This window comes from Crinia signifera, unplaced genomic scaffold, assembly GCF_055691185.1.
Source record: "Crinia signifera unplaced genomic scaffold, ASM5569118v1 HAP2_SCAFFOLD_79, whole genome shotgun sequence".
NCBI classification, from domain to species: Eukaryota; Metazoa; Chordata; class Amphibia; order Anura; family Myobatrachidae; genus Crinia; species Crinia signifera.
Window position 1 is genome coordinate 204268 of NW_028142697.1, and position 27354 is coordinate 231621.

At 50.5% G+C, this 27354-nt stretch overlaps 1 protein-coding gene and 1 long non-coding RNA gene across 2 annotated transcripts in view; one reads left to right on the forward strand and one right to left on the reverse strand.

Moving 5' to 3' along the window:
• Positions 1–26423, reverse strand: LOC146056313 (uncharacterized). Its single transcript, XM_083168380.1, has 5 exons — positions 25256–26423; positions 24850–25041; positions 1850–2165; positions 1354–1630; positions 1–447 (listed from the first exon to the last, which is right to left on the reverse strand). Exons 3-5 carry the CDS (start codon positions 2097–2099, stop codon positions 357–359), a joined length of 618 nt encoding a protein of 205 aa, XP_083024506.1. The 5' UTR covers positions 2100–2165; positions 24850–25041; positions 25256–26423; the 3' UTR covers positions 1–356.
• The window catches only part of LOC146056311 (uncharacterized), a 488478-nt gene that overhangs the window by 64560 nt on the left and 396564 nt on the right, over positions 1–27354 (forward strand). The gene's annotated exons all lie outside the window — the stretch shown is intronic.

Below are 27354 nucleotides of genomic sequence, written 5' to 3' on the forward strand. Positions count from 1 at the left end.
ACCAAATGACTCCATAGACAGTGACAGCAAAATGATGTTTCAGACCTGCTGGATATGGAGAGAGGGAGTTGTGAAGACAGAGATTGGGGGTAGGGGGATTACCCGTCAACGGGACAGGTTGGGTAGGGGGATGAGCTGTCAACAGGACTGGCTTAGGGGGATGAGCCGTCAACAGGACTGGCTTAGGGGGATCAGCCGTCAACAGGACTGGCTTTAACAATGTTGCACAAACTTTAATGATTAGGTTTGCTGCAATATAAACTGACACAAGTCAAATCAACTGTAAACTTTTTTTAAACAAGTTCCCAGGTTACGGGATAGCTGATGTTACGGGCTCAGTGAGTCCGATATCCAGGTTATATAATCACGCTGGGCATATCGTCTTCCTCCTCCTCCTCCCCCTCCTGCCATAGGAAGCTGACATCCACCCGCTTCTTGTAGATCATCCTATAAAAACAAACGTTGATCAGTGACTGTTCTTGTAAAGACACAAACGTTTGCCATGTACAAGTCATCTCATTATTCCCTGGCCTGCTGCTATCTGGCGCCTGCACCATGTTACTGGCCCTTACTGACTACATTTATCTGTGTGATTCCTCTTTGGACCAATAAGAGCGCTGATGCTGTGGGTGTGACATGACAAGGACGGCCCCCTACAGGAAGCCCAGTGTACAGTGATGTGAGATCCCTCTAATGGGGCCACACACCGAGCGATTGTGGCCTATTTTCTAAGTGATCTGACTAGATTGCCTAGAAATGAAGCACGCATCACTGTGTGTGTGGGGCCCATGGCGATGCGTGGCCCCATGTGTCGCTATCACCGGGAGATGCAGATACTGCACGCAGTATATATCTGGTCATCACCTGCGTTCTCTCTATTGAGAACATGGGCAGTGACAGATCACTGAGGTCTGCTGAGAGTGAGAGATCTGTGCTTAGTGATCTGTGCTGAGAGATCTAACATCACTACGTGTGTGTGTAGGCCCCATCATTTACATGGCTTCATTTCTCCTATTACATTGTTACACTCCCTTAGTATAATGCAGGGTTGCCTACCCTCCTGGAATGGCCGGGAGAGGGGAAACCCTCCCGGGGAGCTGTCTGACTCCCCCCCCCCCCTTTGGCGGAGAGGGCAGCCAGCAAGTAGACAAGTATGGTATACTGATATATACATGTCATACTAGTAGGATACCGGCCCATCAGCGCTGTGTGAGAGAACTTGTGTAGCGGCCCCAGCTGCAGCAGATATGGAGATACCATATATACATCACAGCATGTGTGTAAGACAAGAGACCTGAAATCTACACCAGCGACCAGAGCAGGGAGGACGCGCGGATTGTGCCGGCAACCTACCCTGGAGAGGAGTCTCTGCTGCTCACTTCTTCCATGCTCCCAGAAGAGGCAGTGCTGCTATCAGTGGCTGTTTCCGAACAGTAACAGCTGTTATCGGATAGGTCCTCGCGCTCAGAACAGTCACTGCTGTTATCGGATAGGTACTCCCGCTCAGGACAGTCACTGCTGGTATCCGCCAGGTCCTCGCGCTCAGGACAGTCACTGCTGGTATCCGCCAGGTCCTCGCGCTCAGGACAGTCACTGCTGGTATCAGAGAGCTCAGTAGATGTAGTATCATCTGAAAATGAGAGACAGAATCCAATTGGTTGCTATGGGCAACATCACCTCTTTTCATCGTAGTATTAGTACCCAGTACTGTCTATGGGCTCTATGTAATAGGATGTGAGTTCTGTGATGGGCGCAATCTCCTCTGTAGTGCGTCCGAACATAGAAACACTCGAATTAGTAATGTGATCAGTAACAAGCAGCCCATACATGACACCAGGGGGAAACTTACCATCAATCGGGAAGTAGGAGGCCACCACTTCATGAATAGCTGCTGCCACCGCTGCTGCCACATAAGCCTTTCGCGCCACTTTAGCGTCCAACTTAGCTGACTGTTCATCACACACAATGGCGCAAGGCACGGGGTGCTGCACGCTGGTGGGGTGCTGCACGCTGGTGGGGATCTGCACGCTGGTGGGGATCTGCACGCTGGTGGGGTGCTGAATGCTGGTGGGGTGCTGCACGCAGGTGGGGTGCTGCATGCTGGTGGGGGGCTGCACATTGGGTGGGTACGTGGTCGTTCCCTTCAGCCTCGCAGACTTGCCAGGCTGTAAGGAGCATAGGAAGAGACATCATGAGCTGTGACTACAGAACTCTCCGCAGTACAAGCACTTTCTACCATGGAAGCAATAGAACAGATCAGGGCAGTGGAACCAGCTGTAACTTCACCATTGTGATTTATAATTTATTGGTACAGGTTGAGTATCCCGTATCCGGATATCAGTTATCCGAATTATTTCAAAACCGTGGGTTTTTTTTTTGGAATAGTTCAAATACCCCCCCCCCCGGGAACTCGCGCAATGCACTCCTGGGACTGCTGGAGACGCCGGAGATGATGCTGAAGGCCTGCCATGGACGCCGGAGGACTCCATGGACGCCGACGGACCATCGGGGACCCACCAGGGGACAGGTAAGTATGTTAAAAAAAATAATAATATTCCAAAAACCGTAAAAATCCCTTATTCGGATTGCTCGTGGTCCCGATCATTTCGGATAAGGGATACTCAACCTGTATAACTATTAGTACCGGCGTCAGCAGTTATAATAAGTTTATAGCAATGTATAATGACTGGGAGAAGGTCCGCTCAGCTTTCTTACTGTATATTCAATAAGTTTTATATAATGTCTGTAATATGTAACCATTGTGAAGCTGCCCATACATGGTCCGTTGTGGACCGGCTCTGTTCTGTACTATGTATGTACAAAAAGTATGTGCTGCACATACGTTTTGTACTAGCTACGCATCGCATGGCATGCAAAAAGGCATGCGATGCGTGCTATTTTAAGTCCCAAACGGATCCGTTAAACAGACCGTGTATGGGCAGCTTTAGTGTTATATTCGCTGGAGAGGGGAAGTGACCATGTCCCTAGGTACCCGGGGGTAGGCACTAGTGCACAAAGGGGGGGTACCCAATAACTAGAACATCACCCACCCCCTGATTTTCTTTTAAACGTGTGCTTGGGTCGGTGATCAAAGCCCCGCCCCTCACAGCATAACGTCATGAGTAGGGGGTCTGTGGTGAGGGGACCTGTTACTTCTGGCATTATGCCAAGAATGGGCGGAGCCTAATAATGCAGACTGTCTGGACCTGACTATCTTCACCTGCGCTGCAGTAACAGTGAGTGTGTGTGTTTATCTCCCCTGACCCACTCCAGAATGCACAAAATGCTCTGTTCTTGGACTTCTCCATTAGGGGTTTATTCTAGTTCATTCTTTCTGACAAAATCCTTCTTAGATGGACAAAACCATGTGCACTGCAGGGGGGCAGATGTAACATGTGCAGATAGAATTAGATTTGGGTGAGTTATTTTGTTTCTGTGCAGGGAAAATACTGACTGCTTTATTTTACACTGCAATATAGATCTCACTTTGAAGTAAAAACCCCACCCAAATCTAATTCTCTCTGCACAAGTTACATCTGCCCCACCTGCAGTGCACATGGTTTTGTCCAACTAAGAAGGATTTTGTCAAGAATGAACTAGAATAACCCCCTTAATTAGGGATGACCATCAGTGTAGTTGCCATCGATGGAGATATTGCAAGTAGTCATTGATGGTAGCCATCTACAGTACGTAATTGTGGTTTCACCGAATGATGGTCATCCCCTTTATGTGAGAGACTGGCTCATGGACCAATCAGTTCCAGGGGCAGGGCACCACAGGTGTTATGTTGCACCATCGATGAAGGCAAACTATCTGATTCTCCCCCATCGATGGCAATAATGTGGTGTTCTACATCAGCTATGGTTCTTGGCCAACCCTACTGATATTTTATGATTGCTATCGCCTTTCTTAACCAACAACTAGTTCAACCCAGGTGACAGTAATCATAATATCAGAGGGGAGCCCAGGAACAGAGCATTATGTCCCTCCTGGAATAGGTCATGTTGGGAGAAACCCCCCTCTTACATCCTGCGTTTCCCCTGGTATGAGGGTCACCAGCAGGGGCGCCAAATCATCACTTTAATAAGTGCACATATGAATTACACAGGTCCCGGGGGTCAGAGTTCATACCAACTGTCATTACATCAAATCTGCAGTTAATATTTTTGTAACACAGGTTCTGGGGCTAAACATATGACTGCTCATCGGACATAAGAACACCTGGGACCTGTGTAATTCATATGTGCGCTTATTACAGGGATGATCTGACAACACTGGTCACCAGGGCGCATGGGCAGTTAGTGGCAGTTAGTGTCAGGCAGGAGGAGAACGGGCAGGAGAAGGAGCACACTGCACACAGCCAAAAATGTGGAGAGGGGGTCTCCAGGGGGAACCTACATGTACGACAGCAGCAGAAGTGCTGCCGAACTACAAAGCCCAGCAATTTGGGGAGATGGACGCTTCAGTACTGATAATGTGAGAGGCTAATGATGAAACGTGAGTGTAACTACACAACATGCCCACATTATGTGACACTGCTGCCTGGGAATTGTGCAGGGGAGGGTACAGGACAGATACATAATGGTGTAAGTAATACACCTCAGGCCCTGGGCTGGGGAGGACCTCGGACTGGAATACATCTGTTTGTGAAGGAGTCTGTGCCCATGTTACTGTGATACCCATAAGCACTGCACCCCGCTTGAATTCCCCCCCCCCCCCCTTAGAGGTGAAGAGCAGTGTTACCCTTTTTGTTACATGGATGTTCAAAGAAACCTATTTAGGCTACAGAACTGGACAAATCACCCTAAAATCTGCCCAGAAACGCCCAATATTGGATTAGCTCCTCCCTATTGCGGCCTCTGTATCCTCTGTATGTGCAATGTACAACCCATAAATATAACCAGGCACTTACCTTCCTGCTGGGTGCAGGGATGCACATTTTGCTGCAAAGACAGCCCATAATTTCGCAGGTAACGGCTAAAATTCAGAGTAATACAGTAGGTAAAGCAGGAGAGAAAATATCCGCTTCTTCACCTGATGCTGCCAGAAAGTCCTCTGACACAGAGCCTTTGTGATGTCATAGTGATGTCATGGGACAAGATGGCCGCCATTCAGCAAAAATGTAGTAAAAGTCTCCAAATTGTGTTTAGGGATAAGGGGGGCAGAACAGCGCACATCCCAACTGTCCTGATTTTAAAGGCCTCAAAGGGGAACGGGGAAATGTACAAATAATCACCTTTTGTCTGCGGATTTACCTCCAAACCTATGGATTTACTATTCAGCGGTTTGGAGAGTAATTGGCGGGTGGATGAAGGGGATAGGTAACAATTTTAATAAAAATTTGTTTCTTATATGGAGGAAAGTTGTATGTCCTATTGACATATACACAATGTTATTTTGCATGTTGGTGATTTTGATATATTTTGTGGGTAAAATGTCATTTCCAATTCTTTCTCCAGTGTTAGAAGATACTGAGATATATAGAGTAATACCCACTAACCATAACATAACACTCATCCACTCACCTCTATATACTGATAAAACATTGGGATATGTGCAGCAGTTTTACCATTGGCAAACGCTGCACAGCAGTAGGGATAATACAGTTACTATGAGGGTGATGGAGAAAGGGGGCACAGCGCGAGGCCTAGACCCCGTGACTGCCTCCATGAGCCATGACCCCGCCCCTATGAGCTGTGCCCCATCCACCCACTCACCTTTTTTTTTTGTGCGCAATTATGTTGCTAAGGAAATGACAAACATTATTAGTGGGGGCCCAAACTCATGGCCCTCCAGCTGTTGTGGAACTACATGTCCCAGCATGCCCTGTTTGATACACTTAAATATAACTTATATAACCTTATCTAAAAACTTAACCTAAAATAAAGACACGACACAAGTGCTGGCGTTTCAAAACAGAATGTCAAATTTATTTGACAAATTAAACTAAGACTATGAATGGTGGCGGCGCCAAAGAACGGTCATTATAGGAAGGAGGGGTTAAAGATCACTAAATCATACATACAACGCTGGATGACCACTCTCCCTGGTCAGCCACCAGGCCTGGTGGTGACGGCCATCCCCCGGGCAGAAGCGTGGCCCATGACAATCGTTGTCGAGGGAGAGTGTACCCCACTACCTACACACACACAGAGTTCTTAAAGCATGACCGTTCTTTACCGCCGCCGAAGAGGAAAAGAAAAACAGGGAAGGGTGGGTGGGGCTTCTTGGACAGGGGCAGATCACTCTAAACTCGTGATCATTCCTACCCTGCTTAGACCCTCCCCCCTGTTCTGATAGGCCTTGTGCCCATCCTCATTATCATAGTCATGTGACCAACAGCAGAGTGTACCCTGTGAGAACCCTTAGTGGTTTATGTCACTTCAGGCTTAATCAGCCTTCTGTGTTTCTTAAACTCACCATCGGGTATCCCTTTGGTCCCACCTGTCTGTTTGATACACTTAAATATAACTTATATAACCTTATCTAAAAACTTAACCTAAAATAAAGACACGACACAAGTGCTGGCGTTTCAAAACAGAATGTCAAATTTATTTGACAAATTAAACTAAGACTATGAATGGTGGCGGCGCCAAAGAACGGTCATTATAGGAAGGAGGGGTTAAAGATCACTAAATCATACATACAACGCTGGATGACCACTCTCCCTGGTCAGCCACCAGGCCTGGTGGTGACGGCCATCCCCCGGGCAGAAGCGTGGCCCATGACAATCGTTGTCGAGGGAGAGTGTACCCCACTACCTACACACACACAGAGTTCTTAAAGCATGACCGTTCTTTACCGCCGCCGAAGAGGAAAAGAAAAACAGGGAAGGGTGGGTGGGGCTTCTTGGACAGGGGCAGATCACTCTAAACTCGTGATCATTCCTACCCTGCTTAGACCCTCCCCCCTGTTCTGATAGGCCTTGTGCCCATCCTCATTATCATAGTCATGTGACCAACAGCAGAGTGTACCCTGTGAGAACCCTTAGTGGTTTATGTCACTTCAGGCTTAATCAGCCTTCTGTGTTTCTTAAACTCACCATCGGGTATCCCTTTGGTCCCACCTGTCTGTTTGATACACTTAAATATAACTTATATAACCTTATCTAAAAACTTAACCTAAAATAAAGACACGACACAAGTGCTGGCGTTTCAAAACAGAATGTCAAATTTATTTGACAAATTAAACTAAGACTATGAATGGTGGCGGCGCCAAAGAACGGTCATTATAGGAAGGAGGGGTTAAAGATCACTAAATCATACATACAACGCTGGATGACCACTCTCCCTGGTCAGCCACCAGGCCTGGTGGTGACGGCCATCCCCCGGGCAGAAGCGTGGCCCATGACAATCGTTGTCGAGGGAGAGTGTACCCCACTACCTACACACACACAGAGTTCTTAAAGCATGACCGTTCTTTACCGCCACAGCCAGGCCCTAGGCCGCAGCCACCGCCACCACTAATAAAAACGCTCAGCACCGTGTCGCTAACCAGGCAAAAATGTTGCCTAAAAACAGAGCCATACCCTCTGGGCTCAAATGCACTCCGTCGCTCCTGTATAGCTCAGGGCGCTGGAAGCTGATGGCGTTGTGACGAATGACACCCCCGCCATTAGCTAACAGGTATCTTGCCACCATAGAGTTCACCTTCTTGCGTGAACGCTCTATGCTGGTGCATGATCTCGCTGTCCTCCATACTATCCTGGATATCATGGAGGACCACACCAACATACATGACGGCAACACCTGGGCAATGATGTGAAGGTCCCGGACAATCATGGAGCACAGCTCCAGGACGGATCCCCGTCCAAGGTCATTCCCGCCTAGGTGGAATATAATGACCTCCGGGACCCCAAACTGCTTCACGGCACTAATCATTTGGGCCTGCAGTGCACACCACCTCATGCCCCTCACTCCTAACCACCTAACCTCCCCAGCTTGCGGAAACATGCATACGTCAGAGGCGATTTTCGCCTGCGAGGCCCTGTACACAAACGAATGGCCCAACATCCACACGGACTTAACGTCCCGTCGATCTGAAATATGCATACAAGAGGTTAGTTAGTCGGAGGAAAACTCATCGTTGGACTCACACGCTGAACAGGTTATGAAGATAGGGAGGAGGAAAAACCGTGGCCGACCAGCTCTTGAGGCACAAAACACACCGCCCGGAGTAAACTACCAAGTACGCCATGCCAGATTATAATTATAGCCAAATTGTGCCCCCGGGCGAATGCGAAAACACACCTCAAGGCCCCCACTGGAAGTTGGCGAGCGCTTATGCGTCCAGTCGACCATGGTGATCAGTGATAGATAAAGACGGCCGAATGTACCTTCGGAATGCTGCCGAGCGCCATCGACCCAGAGATTGAATCTCTGCGTCGGAGCGGCCCTCCGCAGCCGCCGAGGTAGCAGCCCCGATCCGGAAGGAATGCGACCCAAATTCCTTCGGATCAAGGACTATGGCCTCCAGCGCCCGTCCCAAGACGTGCCCAAATTGGTATTTGGTGAGAAGCGACCCGTCCTCATGCATCAACCAAGCACCAGGCAGATTCGGGCGTGCCTGCGTCAAGGCCGTGGCCAGCACCACAGGGCACGCCCCCTCCACCGTACATGGGAGCAGGGACAGCCATCTCCCCCTACCAGCCTGATCTGTCTTGGACCGTCGCAGGTGACAAAGCACCGAATCCTCCTGGACCACTAAATCGTCCACGGACAAAGGTGAAGGAGCCCGTTTCGACAGAGCCACCAGCTCTCCAACCCTGAAGGCCCCGTGATACGCCATTGCAAACGCCGTTCGGAACAAAAGGACCTCGTAGGCAGGCCAACAAATGTCCCCTAGGGCGTCCAGCAAAGCTGGTAGCAAGGCCATATCAATCAGGTGTCTCCGGTCTGGGGGCGCCGGCGAGGCCCTCCGCCAGCCACGTAATGCTCTCGACATCAAAAACGACCGGGACGGTTCCGCCCTACCCTGCAAGGCAGAAAAGAAAGACACCCCTGCCAGTATCTTGCGCACGGAGGCGACAGAACGACCTAAGGAGTATAAACTCCATACGAAGGCCACCATGGCCGCATTAGGTGTCTTACCTGCTTGAGGGGCAGACAGCCGAAACTGTTCCCACTCCTGCCAACCTGCCCGATAGCATTGCAGCGTCGTGGGCGCAATAGCCCGCATGGCTAGCCCCTCCATTCCGGCCTGATCATCTGCCAAACATAAGAGGGACAACATTCACCAACGGGAGAAACATGAGGTGCCAGGGCCCAGAATTTAGCCAAGTCAGCCCTGGACAAGGCGTCCGCCACGGAGTTCTCCACCCCGGGAATATGTCTTGCCACGAAGTGTACATTCAGCAGCAAACATCTTAAAACCAGCCGCGCTAAGAGGCGAACCACTGGAAGGGAGGAGGAACCCTGGCGGTTGATCGCGTGCACCACTCCCAAGTTATCGCACCAGAAAACAATGCTAGCATTGCGCAGCCTATCACCCCATATCTCCAAAGCTACCACTATGGGGAGCAGCTCAAGGAGCAGCAAGTTTTTAGTGAGGCCCTCTGTGACCCACTCCGGAGGCCATGGTGCGGCGCACCATGACCCGTCCAGGAATGCTCCAAAACCCACCCCTCCCGCGGCATCAGTAAACAACTGCAGTTGGTGATTGTCGCAGGGGGGGAAGGCCATATGAGGACCCCATTAAATTGCTCCAAGAAGGAGAGCCACACGCGCAGGTCCCTCTTCAGCTCGGCTGAGAGCCGTATGAAGTGTAAGGGATGTCTGACACCAGAGACAGATCTCTCAAGTTTTCTACAGAAAACCCGTCCCATGGGAATCACCCTGCACGCAAAATGTAGCAGACCCAACAAAGACTGCATTTGGCGCAATTGCAGCTTACCTGTGGAGAGCGCGAGGGCTATTGCCGCCCTCAGACGGGCCAGTTTGTCCAGGGGCAGCCTGCAGCATCCGGCAATGGTGTCGATCTCGATGCCCAAGAAGGAAAGGCAGGAAACCGGCCCCTCCGTCTTGTCAGCTGCCACCGGTACCCCTAGATACTGAAACAGGCCCTGCATGTATGCGAGCAAAGTTCCGCAGCGCGATGATTCCACGGGGCCCACACACAGGAAATCATCCAGGTAGTGGGCCACCCCGGACTCCCCTGATCCCGTAACGACGCACCAGTGCAGAAAGCTACTGAAACGTTCGAAGAAAGCACAGGAGATCGAGCAGCCCATGGGCAAGCACCTGTCCACATAAAAGCCTGTGGGGAGGCGAAAGCCCATGAACCGAAACGACTCCGGGTGCAGGGGGAGGAGGCGAAAGGCCGACTCGATGTCAATCTTTGCCAGCAGTGCACCAGGGCCAAAACCCCGAACCATTGTTAAAGCCTGTTCGAAAGACTGGTACCGAACCCGGCACAATTCTTCGTGGATGGCGTCATTCACCGAACTGCCCACAGGATGGGACAGGTGTTGAATGAGCCGATACTTGCCCGGGGCCTTCTTGGGAACCACTCCCACTGGTGATAAAACTAAATTGGCCACTGGGGGGAACTGGAAAGGACCTATCATCCTACCCAGTGAAACCTCCTTAGCAACCTTATCCAAGACCACCCCGGGCATCTGTATGGCAGATTTTAAATTTCGGGGTGGCGAGGTCGACACCTCCCCGTCAATGGGAAGGCGGAAACCCACGTCAAATCCCGACCGCAAGAAGGAAGCCTCCTCCTCTTGGGGGTATGCCGCCAGCCAACTGGCCATGCGGTCGAGCCTAACTGGGGAAGGGGCCTTAGTGAGGGTGTCCCCTGCCGCTTGCGCAGCTGGTGGGCCTCCCTGCTTTCCTTTTTTGCATTCCTTAGCCGTGTGGGGGCCCCAACACTTAGTGCAGCAGTGCTTGTACTTGCATCGCGCCCCCAGGGAACAGCCCGCCCCGTTATATCCGTAGCAGCGACCAGCGGAAGATCCCCCGGCCCCCCCTCCTGCGCGAAAGGGCGCCGTGGCTTTCTTTGGAGGAGGGGTGGGGGCCACGGTCGGTGGAGCTGCGGGTTTTGGGCCCATCCAAATCTCTACATCTTTGCAGCCTAGGTTCATGATTGCTAGACCTGACTGTTTCCTTCTGAAACTCTCGTCATAGGATCGCCATGTCGAGTCCCCATCAGTAAGGAACATAGCATGAATCATGTGCATGTAACGCACCATATTCATGTGTTCCTGGGGCCTAGTTTCCAGGTAACAGGCGGCAAACATGAAGAGGCCCACTTGCCACCGGTGGTAGGTGCAAAAGGCCTCCTCCGCAATCCCCCCTTTCCGCGTTGCTGCGCGATAATCCTTTTCATCCTGTGATGTCATCTTAAAGAAATTCACATATTTCCCGTCTCTGATTCGCTCTTGCACACTGCGTCTCATGCCCCTAAGCACAGCGGTATTCTCGCACTGCACCACCTGACCTCTAGGGTATAGGGGGGACCCTGAGCTACCACTGGAGCTGGAATGGCGGCGACGTCGCCCATGACGACGCCGACGTCTCCGTGATTTACGTCCTCCCTCTTCCCCGGACGTCTCTGAGCCCGAACGCCCCGAGGATGAGGAGGAGGTGCGGGAGTCCCTACGCTTGCGCCGTTTGCTCTTCTTTTTTGACCCACCTGAAGTGCCGTCCCGAGGCACGAGGCTCAACTCCAAAGGTCCACCGTGGGCAGGAGCATCCGTGGAGGCTGGCCGGACAGCTGCAGCCGTGGATGTGGAAGCTTCTGGAGCATGGGTGACACCTGCTCCTATCGATGCTTGGGCCGTCATGCTGGGCAACACGGACAGGGGAGGTGGGGATGCCACAGGGGAAGACGCCACATTTGGAGCCTGCCCCAAGAAAGATGACAGTAGCGCCAGGAACTGCCGCGCATCCTCCCCCTCCATAGGAGCTCGGGGGCCCGGGGTTGCCTGGGCTACCGATGGGGCCCCGCTAGTGGGGACCACTGAGAGCCCGCCCCCTGTGTGCTGTTGAGGGATCCTCCTAGCCGCCTGCAATAAGCGCCTCCTAGCCAGGCGCAAAGGGGCTAAAGCTGCCATTCTCCCTGCCCTGGTGGGGGTGGCAGTGGGGGCACTCAGTGAACTAGCTGCACGTGCAGGAATTGTGACTGGGGGCTGGCTATATCTCCCCCCAGGCTGCGTTGATCTATTTGCTAGCCTGGGGACGCTGGGAGTGCCTCTAGCCCTCATACTGGGCCTGCCCCTTGTATGCTGTTGCGGGGGAGCGCTGGGGGCAGCAGGCGCGACCAGGCCTGAATCAGGCCCCGCCTGGCGGGTGCCTGACCTGGTCGCCACCCATCGATTTGATGACCCACGCGGGCTGCGGGTGTCCTGCCCGCGTCTAACAGCACCACGGGCGCTACCACTGCCCGACCCCCCTGTAACAGGAGAGGCAGCGGCGCTGCGGCCGCGGCCTCTCCTCGTGTGTGATGCGGTCGGATGCCCGGCCGCGTCATCGACCTGCGCCCCGGCCGGGTACGCTACGGCTCCACGGGCGCTACCCCTGCCCGACCCCCCTGCTGCCGGAGAGGCCGCGGCGCCACGGCCGCGGCTTCCCCTCGCGTGTGACGCGGCCGGACGCCCGGCCGCGTCATCCACTCGCGCCCCTGCCGGCTTGTCGCGCCCACGTGCGCTAGCCACCACCGGTCCCCGCCGCGCCCCCCCCCCCGGGCCACAGGACCCGGAGGGACGGCGGAGCCGGACACAGCGTGCCTCCTGCACGCGAGCGCAGAATCAGCCAGGCGGATAGGCAGCCTTGAGACCCTGGACGGACGGGGCATGCTAGCAGCGCAAAGGTAGAAAAATTAGAAACAGAGGGGGACAGAGTATGAGCTATAAAGAGAGAAGAGAGGAGAGGAAAGATTAAACAGCTTGTAATTTTAAATGAAAACCTGACTCAGAGGAGAAGCTGCACTGGAGGTCTTGCCTGGTCAGCAGCTTCTTGGACAGGGGCAGATCACTCTAAACTCGTGATCATTCCTACCCTGCTTAGACCCTCCCCCCTGTTCTGATAGGCCTTGTGCCCCTCCTCATTATCATAGTCATGTGACCAACAGCAGAGTGTACCCTGTGAGAACCCTTAGTGGTTTATGTCACTTCAGGCTTAATCAGCCTTCTGTGTTTCTCACAACACTGAAGGGGGTCCGTGGGTCAAATGATGCGAATAGTGCCATTTTAGCCCCACCCCCGCAGTGCAATGCCTGAAAAACAGCATTTCTTGTCGAGGGGTCGTGGTTAAAACGGAGTGATCGCTCTGGCCATGCCCCCAAACAAGTAGCCACTGCTGTGGCCCCTGCCCCCCTGAGCTGGGTAAGTATCTTATCTCTAGAGCCATGTTGTGTGGGGAGAGTAATTTCAAACTTGTTTTGTGGGGGCCCAAAAAAACTACAGACGCTGTGACCTAATCTCACACCTGACTGCATGGTTGGAATTTTTTTTTGGGGGGGGGGGGCGGGGCTCCCTTCCAGTGTCGCCGTGCGAGTGACATCAGAACGACAACGTGTAGGGAAGAGCGGGTGGAGAATGGGGCAGGCAGCCACAGCAGCGGCCCAGGAAAGGGGAGAGGCAGTAGCTGGGAGCCGCAGCACTGGCCAGCAGAGCACAGTGAGTATGAATGGGGACGATGTCAACGTTATGACCTATCTCTGGGGGCCAGATTCTCTAAGCTTCAAAAGTGATAAATGCAGTGTGATAAACAGCCAGCCAATCAGCACCTGCCTGACATTTTTCAAACCCAGCCTGTACTGTGACATGTCAGACAGGAGCTGATTGGCTGGCTGTTTATCACTCTGCATTTTATCCCTTTTGAAGCTTAGAGAATCTGGCAATGGGGGAGAGCTCAGCAGAATCTGTGTGGCCAGATAGATTGAGTTTCCCTGCCAGGCTGCCATTGATATTACTGCTGGAAGGATTTGGGGAGGAAGGAGATCTGGTGCTGATGATGGTGGGAGAGGGGGGTGGGGTCTGTCATCTGAAGGAAGGGTCCTGACTGCCAGCTCCTACTATGACGCAGTGACACGATCTGTAGAGCCAGTTTGTACAGGGAGAAATTAAATGCTACTCTCTTTGTGGTGGCCCAAACAAACCAATCATTTCAACCACAGTCATGTGGCAGACCCTGGCACTGAAATGATTGGTTTGTTAGTGTGTATGTCCTATTTCCGCAACATAATGGTGGGCGGGAGGGCCCAAGGACAATTCCATTTTACACTTCCTTTTTTTGGGGGCATTATGTGCTCTATGGGGCCTAGGTTTCTAAAACTGCCATCCTGTCTGCCACTGCAGTGCCACTCCGAGATGGGCCACTTGTTTGTGCCGCATACTTGTGTCATTTAGCATAGTCCAACTACCTCGGTGCAACCTATTGGCCTAAAAACAACATTGTGAGCTGTCAGGTATTCAGAATAGATTGGAAATTAATGTTATTGAGGTTAAGGTACTTGTGTATTTGCAGGGCACCCAATTTGCATACGTACGGCACCGTAGGAATATTTTCCTTAGATAATTTGTAGTGCACCCCTGCCTGCGCATCGTATGCCATTTGCAGTGCGGTGCGATGCGATTTTTCATTGTATAAGCACCCATGCGATGCGATGCGATGCGATGCGATGGTACTTCATTTTAAAAGCACCCAAGCGATTTTATCGTGTGCTATTTTACACACCCCCACTATCCACGTCACCCCGAAGCGTGGCGAGCACACACTGTTACCCGTCCTCCGGACCTTTTCATACCCCCATTATCCACGTTGGCCTGGAGCAGGGGCTGGCTGGCAACTTTTAGCCTGGGGGGCAAGTCAAGAGCACTGGCCCATAAGTAGCGCATAAGTGGCCCATAAGTAGCGCATTGTTAAATGCAGGTTTTTAATTAAAAAAAAATGTATTAATTAAAAAGAGATTAGGTCTGAAGTTGATTATATTACAGCCTGTGGTGTCATGCCATTATTATTATTATACAGAGGGAGCAGCCTGTGGTGTCATGGCATTATTATTATTATTGTACAGTGGGAGCAACCTGTGCTGTCATGCCATTATTATTATACAGAGGGAGCAGCCTGTGGTGTCATGGCATAATGCCATGACACCACAGGCTGCTCCCCCTGTACAATAATAATTATGACACCACAGGTTCCTCCCGCTGTATAATATAAAAGTAATGCCATGACACCACAGGCTGCTCCCTCTGTATAATAATAATGCAATGACACCACATGCTGCTCCCGCTGTATAATAATAATGCAATGACACCACAGGCTGCTCCCGCTGTATAATATAATAATAGTAATACCATGACACAAATTATTATACAGGGGGAGCAGCCTGTGGTGCCATGGCATTACTTTTATATTATACAGGGGGAGCAGCCTGTGGTGTCATGCCATTATTATTATTATACAGAGGGAGCAGCCTGTGGTGTCATGGCATAATGCCATGACACCACAGGCTGCTCCCCCTGTACAATAATAATAATGACACCACAGGTTGCTCCCCCTGTATAATATAAAAGTAATGCCATGACACCACAGGCTGCTCCCCCTGTACAATAATAATTATGACACCACAGGCTGCTCCCCCTGTATAATATAAAAGTAATGCCATGACACCACAGGCTGCTCCCGCTGAATAATAATAATGCAAAGACACCACAGGCTGCTCCCGCTGTATAATATAACAATTGTAATGCCATGACACAAATTATTAAACAGGGGGAGCAGCCTGTGGCGTCATTGCATTATTATTATTATACAGAGGGAGCAGCCTGTGGTGTCATGGCATTACTTTTATATTATACAGGGGGAGCAGCCTGTGGTGTCATGGCATTATTATTATGCAGAGGGAGCAGCCTGTGGTGTCATGGCATAATGCCATGACACCACAGGCTGCTCCCCCTGTACAATAATAATTATGACACCACAGGTTGCTCCCGCTGTATAATATAAAAGTAATGCCATGACACCACAGGCTGCTCCCTCTGTATAATAATAATAATGCAATGACACCACATGCTGCTCCCGCTGTATAATAATAATGCAATGACACCACAGGCTGCTCCCGCTGTATAATAATAATGCAATGACACCACATGCTGCGCCCGCTGTATAATAATAATGCAATGACACCACAGGCTGCTCCCGCTGTATAATAATAATGCAATGACACCACAGGCTGCTCCCGCTGTATAATATAATAATAGTAATGCCATGACACAAATTATTATACAGGGGGAGCAGCCTGTGGCGTCATTGCATTATTATTATACAGAGGGAGCAGCCTGTGGTGTCATGGCATTACTTTAATATTATACAGGGGGAGCAGCCTGTGGTGTCATGGCATTATTATTATTATGCAGAGGGAGCAGCCTGTGGTGTCATGGCATAATGCCATGACACCACAGGCTGCTCCCCCTGTACAATAATAATTATGACACCACAGGTTGCTCCCGCTGTATAATATAAAAGTAATGCCATGACACCACAGGCTGCTCCCTCTGTATAATAATAATGCAATGACACCACATGCTGCTCCCGCTGTATAATAATAATGCAATGACACCACAGGCTGCTCCCGCTGTATAATAATAATGCAATGACACCACATGCTGTTCCCGCTGTATAATAATAATGCAATGACACCACAGGCTGCTCCCGCTGTATAATAATAATGCAATGACACCACAGGCTGCTCCCGCTGTATAATATAATAATAGTAATGCCATGACACAAATTATTATACAGGGGGAGCAGCCTGTGACATCATTGCATTATTATTATACAGAGGGAGCAGCCTGTGGTGTCATGGCATTACTTTAATATTATACAGGGGGAGCAGCCTGTGGTGTCATGGTATTATTATTATGCAGAGGGAGCAGCCTGTGGTGTCATGGCATAATGCCATGACACCACAGGCTGCTCCCCCTGTACAATAATAATGACACCACAGGCTGCTCCCCCAGTATAATATAAAAGTAATGCCATGACACCACAGGCTGCTCCCCCTGTATAATAATTTGTGTCATGGCATTACTATTATTAATAGTAATGCCATGACACAAATTATTATACAGGTGGAGCAGCCTGTGGTGTCATTGCATTATTATTAATATACATGAAACAGCACAGCAGATATGTCGTTTTTTATGTTAACTTACTACTGTGTCTGTGTTTTATCCTCGACCAGGCTCCACAAATTTCTGTTCCCCTCTCTGCGGCGGCAGGCTCCTGAAGTGTCCCCCACGAGTAGTTCAGCGGGCGGCCCCAGCCTTCCTCAAGTCCAGTCTGTCTCTGAGTGCAGACGCATGGGTGGGAGGCGTCAACGTCATGACGTCCCCACCGCACCCAGTGTCTGCCGACTGCCACTGCCGCCCGCCGGGGATAAGAGGGAACAGGCTGCCGGCCGGAGCCCTCCTCCACGTAGCCGTGGAGGCCGGCGGCCATGTTCCTGTGGCCGCAGACATCATATAAAAAACCACAGGAACATGGCCGCCGGCAGTGAAAAAAAAAGCAAAGCGGCCTCGGATACGGCCGCGGCGGCGCGGCCCGCAGCACAGCAGCCAGAGCGGCCTGGGGGGCAGATGGCACCCTGCCCCCCGGCCCAGCCCGCCCCTGGCCTGGAGTTGATTTTATAAAGTGTGGCGACCAAAGCGAGCCACCGAGCCCCGCATGGGGACGTGGAATACATGTGAAGTATCTGCGTCCCCTCGCCAGACTTTATAGAATTAACTCCACGCCGACGTGGATATTGGCAGTATGAAAAGGTCCGCCACACTTCGGGTGACGTGGATAGTGGGGGTGTGCAAAATAGCATGCGATAAAATCGCTTGGGTGCTTTTAAAATGAAGTACCATCACATCTCATCGCATGGGTGCTTATACAATGAAAAATCACATCGCACTGCAAATGGCATGCGATGCGATCCGCGGGCAGGGTGCAGTGAATAAATGAACTAGTGAGATCGCATCTCACGAAAACATGCCATGCCATGCGATTTCACTATGCAGAATAGCCCACTACGCCCTGCAAATACACAAGTACCGAGGTTAATAATAGGGGATGCGGTCAATTTCCCGGCAGTCGGAATCCCGACCGCTGAAATCCAGAAACTTTCTCCCTCCGTGGGTGTCCACGACACCCATAGAGGGAGAATAAATTAGCGTGCCAGCTGCATGGCAAGCGCAGCGAGCCCGCAAGGGAGGGTGATCACGTCTCCCCCCACAGTGTTGCCATTTGGCCATGCTAAACTGGTTGTAGAGCATGCTGGGATATGTAGTTCAACAGCAAATATAAAGCTTACACCTATTGCTGTCATCTACCTCCAAACCAGGGCATAAGAATCTGCCTTGTGGGCATGGGCCACAAACCTGTTCCTTACGGTACATTAACCATGCTTGCCTTACACACGCCCTCTAATGTTTGTCCTATCCAGGGCTGACCTTAATATTAGGCCGCTGCCTAGGGTGTCAGGATCCAGGGGACTCCTCTGAATCAGAGTTAAGGGTGTCTCTAACATTCATCCTTGTTGTTCTGAATGCAGGCAGCTACTGTTCAACTTCTAAGACGCCAGCTACTGGAAAGTAGGCATTGATGTGTGGGTTGGGGAGGAGTGAGGCAGTATACCAAGGATGGGGAACCTTTAACCCTCCTGCTGTTGAACTATGCATCCCAGCATGCCCTGCAACAGTTTTAGCATGGCCAAATAGCAAAACTTTTGCAGGGCATGCTGGGATGTGTAGTTCAACAGCCGGAGGGCCAAAGGACCTCTCTCCCTGCAGTACACTGAACATTTGCCTATGGTGCTGAGGCACCTTGCATCGGCCCTGGTCCTATCCCACTTACCGTGAGGCAAGGCTGTCTCAGAAGGGCAACTGAGAATTCTCAGCGAGTCGTCAGTCTCACATCTGATTGGCTGAGAGAATTCCACTTATGGGTTTGATCCGATAAATTTAATGTGCAGCCCCTCCAATCCGATGCGCATCAGGTGGGCAGAGATGTCAAACACATCCGATTTGGGATGATTTCTCAACCCGTAAGTGTATGGGCACCGTAAGTGCAGATGGCTATACCATGCATTCATTAGGGATGGCCATCGACGCATCTTCCATCGATGGCAGTTTATCCTTGAACCATCGATGGCTATAAACCATTCTATCGACAGCCATCGATGGTTCCCACCATTGTCTACTTGCGCATGCGCAGAGGAAGAATGGGGCGGCCGCTGGGAGGTGCGCGCATGCGTGATAGTACTATACCTGACACGCTGGATAATGTGTCTTCTGCGTATGCGTTCGCCGCGCACGCACCCGGCTCCTGCTCCGACTTGGACTCGGAGAGGGTAGTATAGCCGGGCAGCTGGCCAGCAGGGGGGAAGAAAAAAATCGCCATCGGATGCCATCCATCGATGGCATCAAACTATTCGACCCTCACCTATCGATGAGCAAAACATCGAACACTAGGTCCTGACCATCGATGTTTTGGGAACATCGATAGTCGATGGCCATCCCTAGCATCCATACTGTATATCATATGGCGTTATCGCTGCAGAGGTCTCTGGAGAAATTGTTACATTTTAAGCTACCGTACAATATAATTTTCAGGGATCTTTTGGTTTCTTTTACACTATTGCATGTATTTAAATGTCAGATCTGTTAAGCGCTTATGGATTCTATAAACACACTTGTTCCAGAATACAATCAATGCAACGTATAGATCAGCTGTTACTGATACGCTCGCAAGATAAACGAGACTCTTTAAACATGGCAGGGAATTGCAGCGTCCCTACAGGGATTGGAGGATCAGGCAATTGTCTTGGGCCACAAATCTTCGAAGATAGGATGGTCAATAGGAGACGAGTCCGCTGTGTTTTCCCAACAAACGAGGCGGTGTGTTAGAATTTAGGCTGCGATCGATACATCAAGACTTAGAGGCTGCATCAGTAATTAATACAGGGATACTGATCTATACAATGTACAATGTATAGCCAGAACCTGGAGCCTCTTGTAGGTGTTTTGTTAAATAGTGAGGTTGCGGTAATCTAATGGTGTTGCGTATACCACCTAGGAACATGATAAAGGCATGTGATAGCTGGGGTTTCATAAGGTGGGAAGAGGCTTCATTTTCTAAATTGCACCATATATCTTTGTATCTGATGTGATGGATTGAATTGGACAGTGATAAAGTACCAGACAATCCGCTCCTGCCATGTTAGGGGCTGTGATATAAAAATGACAGGAGCTGGTTGCTACGGGTCCTCTCTTCACTTTCTTTGTACACTTTGGTGGAAGTTTTCTAAAATGGGATTTCTATTTCGCGTGGGATGTTGCTATGGGAAACCAATTAGAATCTATATATTTAGCACTGCATACCTCCCAACAGTCCCGATTTTTAGCAGACAGTCCCAATTATTAGGGCCTGTCCCGCTGTCCCACCTGCGGCCGGCAGTGTGTTCCGCGGTGAGGGGGAGCTGTTGTGAGTCCCCCTGTCGGCTGCTGAGCAGCGGGGAATAAATGCTGTGCGCATGCGCACAGCGTCTATTCCCACAGCCAGGGGGCTGGGGGCTGTGCTAGAGGCTCACACAGCCTCTGGGTCATGCCCCCATAGCATCAAAATGGGGGCATGGCCTCGCGGGAGAGCTGCAAGTATAGACCACGCCCCAAAATTAGGCCACCCCCCCAAAAAAAAAAATTTCGACGCGCATCAACTATGTCCCAACTCCAGCGCCCTGAAAGTTGGGAGGTATGTGCCGATATTTCCTGATAGGGGAAATATCGTCAGTCCCCTTTTCAATGCTGTCGGTAACGACTGCATTGAAGACTGTCGGTTCCAAACTTTTTTTCTCTTCTTCTAATCGGTTTTGTCTGCAACGGCTGCAGATTATCAGTCACAGGTGTTTCAGCGGCCATTTTCACCGATCCATGGACTTTCCGATACTAGGAACATTGGATTCCGCTATCGTCTGATCAGACGAAAACCGCCCGGGACACCGGCTGTCGGGACGTTCCGACTGTCGGAATCCATGATTGAATAATATTAAAGTAGAGTAAAGGTTCCCATACACTAGTAAGATTTATCTTCAGATCTGGCTGGTTCGAACAAAAACATGGTTATGGATGAGTGACAGTTTGTCAGTTTTCCAGCATTTCCAAGCAAATGGTCAACTGTCATTTGCTCTCATCCATAACCATGTTTTTGTTCCAGCCAGATCTGCAGATAAATCTGCGTGTGTATGGCAACCTTAATACATTTCCCATTGGACACACCAAAATGATTTGCCAAGCTGTATTAGCTGATCTTGGAGAAACTGCCCTATTTTACACCCCCTGTTGTATTAATGGACAGTCTATATACTATAATGCCTCTTACTGGGCAATTTGTATAGTTACTGGGATCTCTGGCAGCCAGACAGCAATTCCTAGGAACAGGCTTAGATATTTGCCAAACGTCAATGGCTAATGGTGGCCAATGGTTTCTTCCATTGATGGCTGATTAAACCCTTTGCACAAATACAAGCCTGTTGCGTGACTCCTAACCTGCATTTTATGTATATCAATGGGACTGATTTATGCCCCTTATTTGGATGTCACCCCAGCATGAGACTTCATATTTATGAGAGTGCCAGTCATACAAGATATAATATATTTACATATGACTGCAGCAGTGCCTTACTTTTACAGTTGTGGAGCCTGACTTTTTAAGTGCCTGCGTTGCTGCTCTGACTAGTAGTCCCGCCGATGCATGACCGTCCCATCCCCGCTCAGCATTACTGGGAGTGTGGGAGCCTCCCTGACATTGGTTGGTGCGGCGGCCGCGTGATCACATCCCCTCCCACACTCCCAGTAATGCTGTGCGGGGATGGCGCGTCGCCGGTCATGCATCGGCGGCGGCGGGACCTCACCATTCCGCTTGTCAGCATTGTCGGGGCTGCTTCTCATTGTGCTGGACTGGGGAGCGGCGGGCCAGGCATGAGCGGTTGCCCACCCCTGACCTAGAGTGATATGACCAATGAGGTATTGCCTCAATAATAGTGATAAAGGGACAGATTACTTGACAGAGGAAGGAGTGAAATTCTAGCACAAGTCACATACACACTATAGTCAGAAATAGACTACCTCACCCTGTGTCAACCGCTTAACTCTATGGAGAAAAGTGGGAATAAGGGTGGCTGTGAAAGCAGCTACTGAACCTGTAGGCGATTTCACAGGGGAGAAGTGTGCCTGCTCTCTGGAAGTGCTGCTGCAGAAATGGCGCCTGTCCGAGAGAGGGGGGGAGGGCACATAAGTTACAGCTTATGGATCGGCAGATCTCTAGTGAGATTGGCGCCAAAGCTGGGGGAGGGGATGCAGACCCGACGCCGCCTCCCCTTGCTGGACTTCCCCCAACGGGGATATTAGTAGCCAGTATAATGGGGTCCCCTCTGCCCCGGTCTGCGCTCATTCCCCGGTGGTCTAGTGGGGTCCCGGGCCGAAGCCTGTACCCATGCCAGCTACCGCGAGCGTCTCCCTCGAAAGCGCGGTATGGCAGCGTTTTGCGCTCCTAGTGGAGCCTTACCTGCCCTCGATTCCGGCCACACTGCCCGGGGGAGACCGTCGGCGGTGCTAGGCGTCGTGGTCTTCCCCGCCGAGGTCCTCCGTGACAGGCGTCATTGGATGGAGCCGGGACGGTGACGCGGTCGCTCGCTCCGCCGTCAGTGATTGACGGTGGTGAGCAGCCTCAGCCGCGAAACGGCTTCTGCCGCCGAGGCGCCAGACATAATAAAAGAAAAAAGTTAAATTAGAAAAAATAAAAATTAACAATAGCTTTTATGGGGTTACCTCAGTGAGGTAACCCCCGCTGATATAAAGGTGCATCTGCTTCCTGCAGGCACCAAACAAAAACTGGCTAGATGAGCCTGGAGGCGGAGCTGTAGGGGAGAGGGCCTGCGCATCCTGGGAAATCTTTGAAAGCTTCGCTGATTGGTGCCTCGGACCCCCTGGATCCACCTACAACCCCGATGTCCCCTGTGGGACCCATGGACCCTGAAAAGGAAATGAGGGCATGTGTCTTTGTTACACATCCCCTTGCACTGTAGGGAGGGGAAACGGTGGGGGCCGGTATTCGGCAGGGCGGCCTCTCAGCAGTCAGTCACATCCCCAGGTGTCACTGTATAATGCCCCCGTCCCAGCAGTCACCTCTCCGGTTACATCCCCCGGTGTTACTGTATAATGTCCCATTCCCAGCAGTCACCTCTCCGGTCACATCCCCCGGTGTTACTGTATAATGTCCCATTCCCAGCAGTCACCTCTCCGGTCACATCCCCCTGTTTTACTGTATAATGTCCTATTCCCAGCAGTCACCTCTCCGGTCACATCCCCCGGTGTTACTGTATAATGCCCCATTCCCAGCAGTCACCTCTCCGGTCACATCCCCCGGTTTTACTGTATAATGCCCCAATCCCAGCAGTCACCGCTTTGGTCACATCCCCCTGATTTTACTGTATAATGTCCCAATCCCAGCAGTCACCTCTCTGGTCACATCCCCCCGGTGTTACTGTATAATTTTCCATTCCCAGCAGTCACCTCTCTGGTCACATTCCCCCGGTGATACTGTATAATGTCCCAATCCCAGCAGTCCCCTCTCAGGTCACATCCCCGTGTTACTCTATAATGCCCCATTCCCAGCAGTCACCTCTCCGGTCACATCCCACGGTGTTACTCTATAATGCCCCAATCCCAGCAGTCACCTCTCTGGTCACATCCCCCGGTTTTACTGTATAATGTCCCAATCCCAGCAGTCACCTCTCCGTCACATCCGCCAGGATTACTCTATAATGCCCCATTCCCAGCAGTCACCTCTCCGGTCACATCCCCCAGTGTTACTCTATAATGCCCCATTTCCAGCAGTCACCTCTCTGGTCACATCCCCCGGTGTTACTGTATAATGTCCCAATCCCACCAGTCCCCTTTCAGGTCACATCCCCGTGTTACTCTATAATGCCCCATTCCCAGCAGTCACCTCTCTGGTCACATCCAACGGTGTTACTCTATAATGCCCCATTCCCAGCAGTCACCTCTCTGGTCACATCCCCCGGTTTTACTGTACAATGTCCCAATCCCAGCAGTCACCTCTCCGTCACATCCGCCAGGGTTACTGTATAATGCCCCATTCCCAGCACCCACCTCTCCGGTCACATCCTTCGGTGTTACTATATAATGTCCCAATCCCAGCAGTCACCTCTCCGGTCACCTCCGCCAGTGTTACTCTATAATGTCCCATTCCCAGCAGTCATCTCTCCGGTCACATCCCCCGGTGTTACTGTATAATGTCCCATTCCCAGCAGTCATCTCTCCGGTCACATCCCCCGGTGTTACTGTATAATGTCCCATTCCCAGCAGTCACCTCTCTGGTCACATCCCCAGGTGTTACTGTATAATGTCCCATTCCCAGCAGTCACCTCTCCGTCACATCCGCCAGGATTACTCTATAATGCCCCATTCCCAGCAGCCACCTCTCTGGTCACATCCCCCGGTGTTACTCTATAATGTCACATTCCCAGGAGTCACATCCTCCCGTGTTACTGTATAATGTCCCAATCCCAGCAGTGTCGTCTCAGGTCGCATCCAACGGTGTTACTCTATAATGACCCATTCCCAGCAGTCACCTCTCTGGTCACATCCCCCGGTTTTACTGTATAATGTCCCAATCCCAGCAGTCACCTCTCCGTCACATCCGCCAGGGTTACTGTATAATGCCCCATTCCCAGCAGTCACCTCTCCGGTCTCATCCTCCAGTGTTACTGTATAATGTCCCATTCTCATCAGTCACCTCCCCTGGTGTTACTGTATAATGACATATTCCCAGCAGTCACCTCTCCAGTCAGCAGCTGGATGAATTTGTTGGTGAGTTTCAGGATCTTATGGTCATTGTCTCTTCCATGTATCAATGAGTGAGGAGAAGGCACAGTCTTGGAATCCTTTGTCCTGCTCCCTCTTCTGAACACATAGGGACGGCTGCTGCTGGGTGTCTCACATTCACCGTCCTTCTTCGGTGGCACATAATCCTAAGTGAGGAGAAAAATGTTAAATCAACTGCACTGATGGTATAGCAGCTCTCATAAATGCAAAGGTTCTGAGGGGTAAAAAAGAGCGCTGGGATAAGTTTATACGAGTGACACCTGTAAAGTAAAAATGTATTAGTAAAATAATGTTTACACTCCTTTTGGAGGATGTGAGGTGAGAGAGGGAGATTGTCGTGCTGTCCCTACTAACCCTAACCTTACAGAGGCAGCGGTATTCCTCAGCTCAGTTGCTGTCCGCTTCTGGGTGGAATCTTCTGTTGCGGCTTTGGTCCCGGGACGCGGCTTGCTGATGTCAGCGACTGGCGTGTCGGTACTTCGGGCAGCAGCAAGACGGCTTTTCCTCTTCTTAAGTCTCCAACGCGTTTCATGCCTCGCTGGGCACTTTGTCAAGGTGGGGTGACTGATAGAAGTTGCTCCCTGTATGTAAGGAAATGAAGTAGAAATTGACATCCAATTTTAACATTTTGTGTATTTCAAAAATGTAAAGAAATAAAAAAAGTTTGGACATTTTCCGAGCAACAATCTGGTTGGAACAAATATTTTAACGACATTTTGGGTGTCACGAACGGTGAAACGGTGTCAAGGCATGCATTATATGTAATAGTAGAGTGCAAGACTAATAAAAAGACTAATAAAGAGATTACGGGTGACATTCTATACTCTGCGATTTCCGTTTTTTGGCGTTATTTAGACCACAAAATGGCGATATCGCATTTTTCAGTGAAATCGCCAATTTAACGTGATGCGTTAAGGGACAGAAATCGCATATTATGTGCGTTAAGGTATGCAGACCAAAAGCGCGAGATTAATTCGCACTTTTATCGCATCCAGATGAGACTTTGCGCCAGGCTTCCAATATGCCTATTCTGCTCCCTTATTGCAGCAGTTAGTTCTGCAAAACGGGAGCCTACACCTACCCGTACACTACGTGCAATTTTGCGTAACTGAAGGAAGGTGTCACGCATGTACCCCTGTATATTACCAATTTGGAGGCTTTGGGAGGCCATGAATTCTAGCTGTTTGTCCTTGAAATTAACCAAGGAGTTAGCTACTTGGGAAGCAGTAGCTGGTGTATGGGGTGGCTGGGTGGTTGGGGGTGGGTTGGGAGACACCCCACTTGGGGGAAGATCACTCTGTGACGAGGTCTGCATTTCTTCCTCTGCCGCAAAGGTGTCGACCGGATCAAGAATGATGTCCATTTCGTCTAGCACCACTATTGAAGAATCTGTTGTGTTGCTCCCTAGTTGTATAGCACCTGTGGATACAGATGAAGAGGTAAGTATTGATGCATATATAGGCCACACTGTCGTCTACACTGTTTTACATAGGGCTATAGATGGCTGACGCCCATACCTAGGGGTGTTATGCACTTACACATGTACCCCGATACAGCATGCAACATAGACATTAATAATATGTCACATGCCTAGCTCAGATTACATTAATTTCCGTTGCAATGTAGCAGCAGGAGCAGAATGTAGTGTGAGATATTGTTGATGTGACATGGGTGTGTGTACTGTATGTGTAATGGGGTGTTGTTTGGTCATTTACCTGCTTCCGCAGATTCAGCAGCAACGGGCCTTCTTCTCTTGGATGCCGCAGCACTTCGGGACGGACAATCTGTACAAGGAAAGATGGGCAGGCATTATGGACCTTGCAATGGATAAGCATTTTCTGAAAACATGCATTGAATTCACAATAATGGACAATACCCAATGGAAAAGGACTGCATTATATCTTGACCACCTTTTTTGGGGTTTATAGTCAAATATTTTATTTAAAGCTTAGTAGTAAACTATTGTACACATGACAACTATTGGTTAATCGGTGGTATGTAGGCATGGCAGCTAAACCACCAGTACACCACAGGGTTTTTGGACACATACATGTTAGTCTGCAAGAAAGAATGGTACACTGTTAATCAATATGAGTAGTTGTGGAACTACAAGGCCCAGCATTATCAGCAATTTCAAAGTAGGAGCAGCCATTTTCTTGTGCATGACCTTGCTGGGCTATGTAGTTCCACAGCAGCACTTTACAAAGCATAATAATACAAGTGCACATTACAGGTATAATACATTGGCATGTATGTTAAAGTTTGCATGGGGTCACACTTACCAGCTCGCGGTGGCGTTTGTGGCCTGTCGGAATCCGCCACATGCATGCCAGGCAGGACCTCAGGTGGGATGATGCGCTTCAGCTTCACCTCATACGCATTGTAGCTGACAGTGGTGGGGCTTCCTCCTCCAGTCCTGGTGGCTTCCTCCATCTCCAGGGCCATTTTATGTTTTAACT